General features: G+C 43.9%; 1 protein-coding gene across 1 annotated transcript in view; it reads right to left on the bottom strand.

Moving 5' to 3' along the window:
• Positions 1-314: 314 nt before the first annotated feature.
• Positions 315-12181, bottom strand: part of CWH43 (cell wall biogenesis 43 C-terminal homolog) — a 40716-nt gene continuing 28849 nt past the window's right edge. Inside the window, exons 13-16 of the mRNA XM_054029757.1 lie at positions 8420-8564; positions 7716-7777; positions 6398-6553; positions 315-411 (exon numbers count right to left, since the gene is read on the bottom strand). Of these exons, the coding sequence (XP_053885732.1) occupies positions 315-411; positions 6398-6553; positions 7716-7777; positions 8420-8564 (460 nt within the window). The remainder of the gene's footprint in view (positions 412-6397; positions 6554-7715; positions 7778-8419; positions 8565-12181) is intronic.

The following is a 12181-nucleotide window of genomic DNA, read 5'->3' as shown; positions in this document are numbered from 1 at the left end:
AGCGTAAAGCAGAGAATCTGGCCTACATGTTGTCCACTTAATGGACAAACTTGTCATTATAAAATCTAACAAAACCTTCCCTCCCTCCCACATTAATGACTATTTTGATTGGTAATTTCTTTCTTTAAAAAACAAAGAGAGTGAACCTTAAAGAAAAGGTTTAACAATTTCATAAGTTATTAGTCATCACATATTGCAAGACATTGACAATATTATGTAGCCTGGAAGATGCTCAATCTCTAAAAGGTGTAGTTTTGGTTGGTTGGCAGTTTGATTTAAATCTACAGACCTCTCTTTCTGGTCACATTGATGTGTTATTTCCTCATTCTAGTCTGTTTAAAATACTTGGGAGTACTCATATGAAAATGATGAATATGTTCGTAGTTATGTCCATCTTTGTAGGATCCAAACCTAAGAAAAAATAATTAACAAAGCAAAATCATTACAACATAGCTACAATGAATTAATCCATGCAATTAAATCACACAATTTTATAATGTAATTAACATTTAATCTGAACAATTGTTTTTAAACTAGGCTTCATTTTAAAGTAGACTTGTTGAAAATACATTTTTTTCAAAAGCAAAGATGGGAGAAAAAAAAAGCAAGAATTTCTGAAAGGCAAATCACACAGAATGACAGGTCTGAAGCAAAAATAGAAAGTTCCTTTTAGGAAAACAAAACGTTTAGTCTATTACAGCAATATGCCACAAAAGTCTATTTGTATCAGAATCAGCAGCTGCATCCTGGTACAAGTAAATCATAATTACCTATATGCTCTAGTTATGAAGGAGTGAGTATAATAAACACATTTAAATATGCAGTGTCAACAGGGCAGCTCCAGGCACCAGAGTAGCAAGCGCGTGCCTGGGGCAGCAAGCCGCGGGGGGCAGCCTGCCGGTCGTTGTGAGGGTGGCAGTCAGGCTGCCTTCAGTGGCATGCCTGCGGGAGGTCCGCCGGTCCCGCGGCTTTGGCGGCGGGTACGCCGAAGGTGCGGGACCAACGGACCTCCCGCAAGCATGCCACCGAATCCACGTGACCAGCAGACCGTCCGCAGGCGTGCCGCCGAAAGCCGCCTGACTGCCGTGCTTGGGGCAGCAAAAACCATAGAGCCACCCTGAGTATAAATGATTCCATGATGGCCCAATCCTATGGATATTCCATAAATGGAACTTCAACTGAATGAGAGTTGCATAGATGCAGTGAAATCCTGGTCCCACTGAAATCAATGGGAGTTTTGCTGTTGACTTTAATGAAGACAGGATTTCATCCGTGGAGTGCCTGAAGGCTCAGACCCACTGTTTGTCCAGACTCCCCTATTCTTCAAATTATGCCAAAAAGTTGTAAGCCCTAGATGAATGGAGAGAAGTATATTGCATATCACATTTAAACATGTAGATTTTAATAACCTCAGTAATAGTCTAGCAGTTTTCTTTTACAAAAAGATCAGCATTGTTTATTAACAATTCCAGCATTAGCTAGACATATACAAAGAATAGAAAATTTCTTTTTAAAAATTATAGTTAAAAAGGTAAAGCTTGTTCTTGGAAGCCGTCATTTTCCTGCTTTCAAGCAGGAGTAAAAGAAATTAGAACAGGAAGAAACTCGCTCTGCATTGAAATAAATGGAGAAAGATCAGGACTTGATTATGGATTTTAGGTAAGTTTCAACACATGGAACAGATTGTGGAAATCTTCAATCACATGCATAACCCAACTGACATCAGTACCTAAAAAACAAATACTGAAATTTACCTCATGAAACTTAAGTACTTCTCCCACTGATTTCAGTGCAGAACAAATTTCCTTTCTATCCTTATTTCTCTTACTTCCTGAGTATTAGCAGGAAAACGGCACCATCTGCCTCCAAAAACTCTTTTTCTGTAACACTTGTTCTGTTATGACTACATACTATTCTAGACACATGCAACAATTAAAAATCTTCACGTGTTTAGCATTTATATTGTATTTTATAAAGAGGTGCAGAGGAACATGCAACCCACATTGACTTTAAAAGGAGTCATGAATTAATCCACACATCACCAATGTGAGGTAGGTATCTTCACTTCACAGAGCTGTACGCTGGGGTACAGAAAGGCTAAATAACTCAAGGCATATGGCAAATCAGTGGAAGAAATTAATTAGAAATAAGGGGCTCTGGCCTCCTGATCTTGTGCTCCAGTTCAGCAGACCATGTTATATTTATAAAACCCAGTTTTGTTCCTGTGACCGAAAAAAAACCCCTGTATTCACCCCTATACACTACTGTAATAATCTTTGTACAAAATATGCCTTATTAGGTATCATTTGAAAACTAATAATTCATTGGTCAATAATATCATGGTAAAATGTGTGTAGCAACATTAAATTAAAAGTTTTGAAATCCCCCTGCATGAAGTTCTTAGCACATGTTCAAAATCACACAACCCTACCCAGACAGAAGTATCCTGGATGAAATGTGTGTTTCTTCTTCAAGTGCTTGCTCATATCGATTCCAATTAGGTATGCGCACGCTGCGTGCATGATCGTCAGAGAATTTTCTACCCTAGCAACACCCGGTGGGTCGGCTGGGGAGCCCCCTGGAGTGGCGCCTTCATGGCGCTGGATATATACCCCAGCCGGCCCAGCACCCCCTCAGTTCCATCTTACCGCCCATGACGGTCGTTGGAACTGTGGAGCAGGGCATAGCTGTCCTCCACTCTCCCTAGCTTTCCTTGTTAGTTATTGTTGTAGATAGTTCTTAGTTGTATAGTTTAGTTTAGTAGTTTAATAGCTGTTATAGAGTAGTTATAAGTAGTTAGCGGGGGTAAGGGGTTTTCATCTCCCTCTTTCCCCCCGGCGCGCAGCCGGGCTCATGCCCAAGGCTCCTGGCTTTAAACCTGTGTGTGACCTGCGCTAAGCCTATGCCAACGGGAGACCCGCACGACTCTTGTCTAAAGTATCTAGGGGAGTCTCACCAGATCGATAAGTGCAGGATCTGCAAGGCTTTTTGGCCCAGGACCAAAAAGGAGCGGGACTTTCGTCTCAAACAGCTCCTTATGGAGGCGGCACTTAGCCCAGACACTCCTTCGGCACGCCAAGCTCCGGCACCGAACGCCTCGGTGCGCAGTGCCCCGGCGGCGGCCTCGGGTACTGCACCGCGAGGAGACGCGGATAAGACCCCACGGCACCGTCCTCCATCGGCACCGCGTCCGCCGCAAGCCCCTCGGCACCGTTCCCTGTCTCCGGGTCACAAGAGACCCCGTAAAACACAGGAGACTGCCACGCAACAGTAGGCACCAGCGCCCCCCGCACTGACTGCGGAGTCGCGTCCGGCATCGGAACGTCCGAGGTTACAGGCGCCGTCATCGACACCATTGACTCTGGCACCGGTAACAGGGCCATTGAGTCCGGTGCGGACTGGCTCCACACCCCGTTCTGTGGTTGAGCCGTGTCTCCCGTCCACGCCGGAGACGTTTGCGACAGCGAGAGACCTCATTGCCCTTACAGAACCGGCACCGCCTCAGACCGTGGCACTGCATCTGCTCCACATGGTGCTCCTGTGCCAATGCCCACGCAGGCCCCAGACCCCGGTACAAGGGATCCTGGACATCAGGGACCCTCGGACCCAGACCCACCTCTGGATCCTTTACCCCCTTAGGCATCCTCCTCGTCTTCCCCAGATGAGGTGGTGGTGGGCACGACAACTTCGAACCCACCCCCGATAGACCTCCATGCCCACCAAGACCTGTTACATAGGGTGGCACGGAACATGGATCTACAGGCAGAGGAGATAGTGGAAGTGGAGGACCCGGTGGTGAGCATCCTCTCAGCTGATGCCCCATCCTGGGTGGCGTTGCCCATCATCCGTACGATCCAAGCTAACACCAACGCCATATGGCAAACCCCTGCTTCCATCCCACCCACTGCCAGAGGGGCAGAGAGAAAATACTTTGTCCCCTCTAAAGACCATGAGTATCTTTATACCCACCCTCAGCCGTGTTCACTAGTGGTCTCCTCAGTGAACGCAAGAGAGCGCCATGGTCACCAGGCGGCAGCGCCTAAATCGAAGGACGCCAAGCGGTTCGATTTGTTCGGACGTAAGATCTACTCAGCGGGGGGTCTGCAGCTCAGAGCTACAAACCAACAGGTGCTCTTGAGCCGTTACGAATACAACTCATGGAACTCCCTGGGTAAATTTAAGGAGTTGGTTCCCCAGGACTCGAGAGAGGAGTTTGGGGCCCTAGTAGAGGAAGGTAAAAAGGTGGCTAGGACCTCCTTACAGGCCTCGCTAGACATAGACGCATTTCCTGGCTGCAGGTGTCTGGTTTGCCGCCAGAACTGCAACAGACCCTACAGGATCTGCCATTTGATGGTCGGGGCTGTTCTCGGACAAGACGGACTCTCGGTTGCAGAGCCTAAAAGACTCCAGAACCATCATGCGCTCCCTGGGGATGCATGTCCCAGGACCCCAACGCAGGCCATTTAGGCCCCGGCCCCAGAGGTTCTACCCTCCTCCTCCTCATCCAAGACAGGACTTCCCCAGAAGGCATGGACGAGGGGGTAGAAGGAGGTCGACCGGCCCCCAACCCGGTCAGAACCAAGCCCTCCTAGACTACCTTCAGTGCCTAGACAACATTTTTGATGGTGCGCTCGAGGACGGCACTCCTTGGACGTACGCAGGTCCCTTGCTTTCTATATCGAGCGTACAAAGCCGTTTAGGAAGACGACTCAACTCTTCGTTGCACTGGCTGACCGGATGAAAGGCCTACCGGTCTCCTCGCAACGTATCTCCTCTTGGATCACGTCCTGTATCCGTGCTTGCTACGACTTGGCAGGTGCCCCGACACCGCGCCTCACCACCCATTCCACGAGAGCCCAAGCCTCCTCGACTGCCTTCCTGGCTCATGTCCCGATACATGATATTTGTAGAGCGGCAGTTTGGTCATCGGTTCATACCTTTGCTGCTCACTATTCGCTTGTACAGCAGTCTAGAGACGATGCTGCATTTGGATCAGCGGTTCTGCACTCAGCGATGTCTCACTCCGATCCCACCGCCTAGGTAAGGCTTGGTAGTCACCTAATTGGAATCGATATGAGCAAGCACTCCAAGAAAAAAAGCGGTTACTCACCTTTGTAATTGTTGTTCTTCGAGATGTGTTGCTCATATCCATTCCAAACCCGCCCCCCTTCCCCACTGTCGGAGTAGCTGGCAAGAAGGAACTGAAGGGGCGCTGGGCCGGCTGGGGTATATATCCAGCGCCATGAAGGCGCCACTCCAGGGGGCTCCCCAGCCGACCCACCGGGTATTGCTAGAGTAGAAAATTCTCCGACGATCGTGCACGCGGTGCGCGCACACTTAATTGGAATGGATATGAGCAACACATCTCGAAGAACAACAGTTACAAAGGTGGGTAACCGTTTTTTACCTCAATTTATATATAAATAGTAAACCGGGTGCTTGAGACAGTAGGGAGAGGAGATGGCAGGAGACAGAGTAAATTTGTATTTCAGCAAATACTGGTGAGAAGAAAGAACATGGAGCCTCCTTCACCAGACTCCAGGTCACCTTCTTTACTCTTTGAATAAACCATTCTTTGAGGGGTAACTCTCAGAAGAATCCACTTCAAGGGTTAACTGGACTATAAAAGATAGGGGAAAGAAAACCCAAGGGATCTCTCTCTCTCTCTCTCTCCCCTAAGAAGACAAAGGAACCAGCCCTTTGACTTTGAGGGGTGACCCTGACCGAAGAATGCCTGGAAACATATGGTAAGGATTTTACCTTGAACCAAGTCTAGCGTGTTTAAGTTTTAGTTGCTAGAAAGCGTTTTATCTTTAAACCATTTCTGACTTTAATACCTTATACTTGTACTGTATTCACTTAACACCTCTGTTTGTAGTTAAATAAACTTGTATTTTTAATCTAATCCAATGTTAAGTTTCAACTGACCTGTTTGGTAACTCCAGTTAAAGTAGCAAACTGTTGAATATCTACCCTTTACAGGGGGAACAGACCTTTAATAACTTAATTGTCCAGGAGAGAATGGGACAATGCAGAATGCACATTTTAGGAAAATTTGGAATGGGGAGTGTGTTAGGGTCATCCTGAAAGGCTGGTGGAAGCCAGAGAGTGACTGGAACATTGCCAACAGGCTACTGGGGTCTGAGCTGCTGAACCAGGGTTGCACCTACAATCAGACACTCAGGGTGTAACATGCTGTTAGGCTGTTTGTGAGTAGCCCTGGTTGGGAGCTACAACATTAAAGCATTGTGAGGCACCCAAGGTTGCAGAACAGGTGGTGAAAACCCCTCACTGGTCTGGATAACACCCGAATGTGACAGTTCCTCAAGTTTTCCCTTTTTGGTAATAAAAATAAATAAATATTGATCATCTTCAAATGTTTTTCTAATACGCTGACCTTGGGTTGAAATGGATGTCCTCAGGAACTTGGCTGGGGTCAATGATGATTTTGTCATTGTCAACATAATTATCCAAGTCATCTGGGATCCTAAATTTGGCCATCTGAACTTCTGAATCACTCAGGCCAGCATGAGAAACGCGGGCATAACCCAACCTATCACATCCAAACACAGAATTACTTTGAAGAAATAGCTCAAAGTCAAATCACCACATTAAAGCCTTTTTAAATCAGGGTCTTTAACAGTTATTTTAACCCTCCAATATAATTCTTTTCATTTCTATAGCACCTTTCATCCAAAGATCTCAAAGCACTCTACACACAGAAGCTTCACAACACAATTTTACGTATGGAAAAACTGAGAAACAGTGTAAGTGCCTGAGATTACACAGCAAGTCAGATGTAGGACTACGAATATTAGCTAGAAAGCATTATGTTGTAGTTTACAATCATTAGAATATATTGGTATGTCTCAACAACTTTTTTCAATTAAACCATTTTGAAAGTTTCCAATAAATATTCAGGGAAGAGAAGTGAACTTAAAATACATGCGTAATAATAAAAGTTGTGTTATAAATGGCATCTCACTCAATACAGCTTTTCTCTGTGTATTCAGTCTCCTTATGGACAATATAGTTTACTATTTTTTATTCCCGTTAACACTGCAGACTCTAAACAGCTATGTCAGAGTGAGCTCAATTCTATTCTGGCTCATGAATCACCAACAGAATTATTTACTAGGGGCTCAATCCTGCAAGTTGCTAAGCATCCAGCCCCGGTCCGGCAAAGCACTTAGCATGTGGTTAACTGTAAGCACATGAGTATTCTCACTGACATCAATGCAAAGCTTTGCTGGACAGGGCCAGAGTGCCCAACACCTCACAAGATCAAGCCTCAAGATAACATTGCAAAATTTGTATCACTGGTGGTGATGAGTGAGCAAGAATTCCAGGATGAGATTGCAGACCTGGGATTTAGGAAAATAAAGTTTTTATGTATTAACCGAGCAGATTTGACCTGGAAGTCTTAAAAACACAAAGATGGAACCCCCATGATGACATTTTTACAGAGTAACTTTACAAAGTAGAATCACAGTAAGTCTGACTTCCACTTATCAGGTTCCATATTACTTCATGTTATACCTGACTGCCTGCATGTAGTTTAGTAGTTTGCCTTCAGCCAGTCAGAAAGTTTGATGTAAATTAAAGATGAGAAGTAAGCTCTTCCATTCAGATGAGTTATACAGGTTTCTGTCATGAGATCTAAAAATGATAATGGTAACATATCTAAAACAAGTAAATTATCCATTTTGACATACCTTATTAGTCCACGATACATGATATAATCACACCACCTGTCATTATCCGTACTGTCAATATCCTATGGGGAAAAAATAAAGCAAATATGACAACGTTTCTTCAAAGATGGACCTCAGGTCAGGGCATGTCTCCACTATAGCTGCTGCAGTACCACAGTGCAGATGCTTCCTATATTGACAGAAGGCATTTTTTCCATCAATGTAGGTAATCCACGACCCTGAGCAGCACTAGTTAGGTCAACAGAAGAATTCTGCCATCAACCTAATCTGCGTCTACACTGGGGGTTAGGTAGACTTAATTACAATGCTCAAGGGTATGAATTTTTCATACTCCTGAGCAACGTAGCTAGGTTGATCTAAATTTTAAATGTAGACCAGGCCTCAGTAATAGAATCTGTATGGGGATACAGAACAAGAAAATGATTTGCTTGAGATATAGTCAAAAGTTGCAAAGGAAACAGAATCCTGATGTTAGATCCAGGCAGGTAAATAAAGGAAGACTGATTTTTTTTAAGGTATTTTATTTCTAAAATAATAGTTCCTAACAGGTAATTGAAAAATGGAACAGATTTTAAAACAAGTTGTTTTTTTAAAAAGTATGTGTATTTTTAACCCCATAATCTGCATAGGTTACTGATTTGGAATCTTAAATTCATCTTTTGTAAATTAGTCAATTGTTATAGTTAGTAGTAGTTCTACATTACCTTAACATTGCCATTTTCAATTAGTTCTATGTAATCTCTGGATCCAGGAGCTGAAGTGATATATCCTAGAAATACAAGCTGTCGAGAGCTATTCTTCAACAGGTTTGAAATAGCAATAGCCTGGAGCTTCCTGTCCAAGTCATCTCTGAAAGAAGTGGGAAACGGTTACTAAAAAAATTTTTTTTAAAGGATCAAAAAAGAGTCTCACTGATACAAACACAGAAAACCATGGGTTATGTAGTGGAAAACAGTGTGTGAAAGTTTACAAAAATAGGATGCTTTTTAAACTTTTGAAATGTTTGACCTATGGCACAAATTAGCTGCAAATAAGAGCTTCTTACTCCTCAACACACTCCATTAATAACTTATTCTAAGTTTTTATACAGAGCTCTAATCACCATGAATATCTCATCTGAGTATCTTGTGCAGTTAAGACTTTGGATCTGTCTAAATTATAAGTTTAACTGTGCCGGCACATAAGTGTGTGGCACATTTTGGGATGTCCACATTCTGACAGGACAACCAAATCCTAGCATTGCATTACAGAATCATGCTAAAGCCTAGATAATGTAACAATTTCTCTAACATCATTCAAAAACAGCGTCCCACAAATACTACCAACAAAAATGGTGCTGGAAATGTACTGAGGGTACATCTACACTACAGGGGGGAGTCGATTTAAGATACGCAAATTCAGCTACGTGAATAGCTTAGCTGAATTCGACGTATCGCAGCCGACTTACCCCGTTGTGAGGACGGCAGCAAAATCGACTTCTGCGGCTTTCTGTCGGCGGCGCTTACTACCACCTCCGCTGGTGGAGTAAGAACACCGATTCGGGGATCGATTGTCGCGTCCCGACGGGACACGATAAATCGATCCCCGAGAGGTCGATTTCTACCCGCCGATTCAGGCAGGTAGTATAGACCTAGCCTGATTTAACTAAATCGATTTAAAGACTGAGTTTAATTTAACCAGTGCAGGTTGTGTGCATAGACAACACCAGAAAATCATTATTTTCCTGTATGTTTGTATTGTAGAACCTTGTGCTGGTATTGCTGGACAGATGCAGATCAAAAGGCTTTATGCCGGAATATACCTTCCCAGTGCTCTTATTGTATTTACTGAATTTCTAAATATACCTTCCCAGTTCTCTTATTGTATTTATTGGGTTTCCAAATGACTCCAATAAAAATATCAGTGATCCAAGTAGTGGAGTTGGTCTGCTTCCTCCTACAGATAACACACACTTAACACAAGCCAAACAAAGGAATGGTTTAAACAAGGCACTGATCCAGATCGATACAAAGCTCTGTGCTGAACTAGCTATCTTCCTCACAGGTCCTCCCATGTGTCTCTGTGAGAGAAGACCTGCACTTATATAATCCATTTTTTTAAAAAGAATCCTTTATTAATATAAAAGCTACGGTTTCTGATTACTGTCCCCCATTTTCAAAAGCAGCAATAAAATTATATTTTTAATTAACCAATTATAAAGCCTCCATTATGAATATGAATTCTCAGAATTAGTCTCAAAACAGAATTTACTTTGCACCTGCTTCCTTAGCAAGCTGATAGTAGCCTTATAAACTGATAAACAGAGCAATGCTTAATATGGGATGATCTTGTGCCCCTTCTCCAAAGGAACTGGTGCTCCGGTGGGCTGGAAAAGTAAGTTCTTCCCTCAAAGGAGGCTTTTGGCTTCCAAGACTTTCAGTTGCACTCAGGTCATGTTTTCAAACTTTTCTTTTTATCTATGAGGGCTAGAATTTTTTTTCCTTAAGTGAAAGCTGAGATCCCAATAATCAGTTGACTCCTGGAGCTAGAGCTTTTAAGAAAAAATCCATCAAATATCACAAGACTTGAGAAATTTGTAAGAATTGGTAACACTGGTATTCTCCCCTAAATAAATGGAAAGCTGGACTGGAGGCTTTAGGTCACTAGAGGAACACTGCTGAAGGGGAGGGTGGAATGGCCAGGGAAGGATACCGCAGGAGGGAACTGTAGGCTGGTCAGTAGGTAGGAATGCTGGCACTAGGCACTGAGCTCCTTCCATTCCCCATGCACAGCTACCAGGTGGGCTGCTTGTTTCTATTCTTTTTCAATTTGAATGAATGGGCCTCCAGGAGGTGTTTCCCAGGCCCAGAAACAGCGCTCAACCATGTCGAGGTGATGCATAACTGTTGCCAGCAATTGCAAATTGCTCCGCTCTATGTCTCCCAGCAGGGCTGCTTGCATGGCATCACATTGTTCTGCACAGTGGTTCCTGTATTGGCTGTGTAAATACTGCAGGATAAAGTGTGAGATGCTTGTAATGCTCACAACAGGGCACAGCTGAGTGGGGTCCATGCTTACTGTGCTATGATGTCCGCCACGGTAACCCAGGCTTGCGAAAAAGGCTTGGTTTGTTTGCAATTGATTTCAGGGAGGGAGGAAGGGAGGGAGGTAAGCACATCATGGGAGGCTAATGCCATGTTCCCATAACCACCCGCGTCAATATTTTGGTTCCATAAGGCATTGCAAGCCCAACCCAAAATTCCACTCAGCTACATGCACTGTGGGATAGCTACCCACTGTGCAGTGCTCTGTGAGTTGATGCAAGCCCTGCTAGTGAGGATGCATTCTGCCGACACAATGAGCGTAGTGTGGACACACAAGATTGACTTGCTTAAATCAGAGGCTCGATGTCGACTTAACTTTGTAGTGTAGACATGGCCTGAGAGAAACACGGGTGCTTCCCCCTCTCCATGGCCAGTTTCTCCCACTCCCTTCTTGTTGGGATGTGCTTCTCCTCCCTTCTCTGCTACCCTGACAGCCAGATTCTTTGGGGTGGGGACACAAAGTTGGACAGAAAAATGGAAGTGACTGGTCTGCCTGCTTTAAGCTCTCTTTTAGAGGCCAAATTGGGAGCCATTTCAGACCAATTCAGTTTAATTAGTAAGACAGTTTCCAAGAAATCCAGCTAAGTGGGAGTGAAGCTTCTGAGGTCGGAAAGTGGTGAGGGGGAACTTAATGGGTGGGCAGAAGGAAGCAAACTGATCATTTAAAACTACCTCCCACATTCCCCTGGAACCTAGTGGTTATGGCCAGACACTTTCAACTTGCTTTCTAACATAATTATAATAATTAGGGAGTTTATGAAATTGCCACCAGTAACTGCTTGCTGCTCCAGTACAACTCACATTTTCTATGCTTTTAGCCTGTGATCTCCTCAAGGCAGAATCCTGTTTTTAGCATGACCCATTCATTAGTTTAAAGTGCCAAGTACACCTTACAGCACTATAAATAACAACTAACCACAGAGTAAATTGCTGTTTATACAATGTATCTTATTAGAAGTCTCAGAATTGCTATCTTTTGGTACAGAGGGGGGAAAAAGAACACCCTACACTTAGGCCCTATAACTTCTTACCAAGCCACAGTTTATGCCACCTGTACCTGAGTCTATCCTCCCTGATGGAACATCATGGAACTCTACCTACTGAGAGGAAGGAGGCTGAGGTGAGGGGGAGGAATCTAATACAGTTTCAAAGCCAATCTTGACTCTGTAGACACTAAATAGTCTATAAAATCAGCATAGTAGCTTTGCAAGGTCTATAGCAGTGTAAACCTGCATATCTCAGTTTTGCTGAGTTTTGCCGGATACATTTCTACCTTAAAATAAAATCAAGATCCTTTCCCAAACCATTAACTTTATCATAGTATCTCCTCCGATGTGCTTGCTTAAAAAGCAATTATTACAGTGGAAAATGTTTAGCGGACAT

The sequence above is a fragment of the Malaclemys terrapin genome, chromosome 5 (genome assembly GCF_027887155.1).
Source record: "Malaclemys terrapin pileata isolate rMalTer1 chromosome 5, rMalTer1.hap1, whole genome shotgun sequence".
Taxonomy (NCBI): domain Eukaryota; kingdom Metazoa; phylum Chordata; order Testudines; family Emydidae; genus Malaclemys; species Malaclemys terrapin.
The sequence above is the reverse complement of the archived record's forward strand: the minus strand, read 5'-3'. Positions and strand labels throughout refer to the sequence as shown.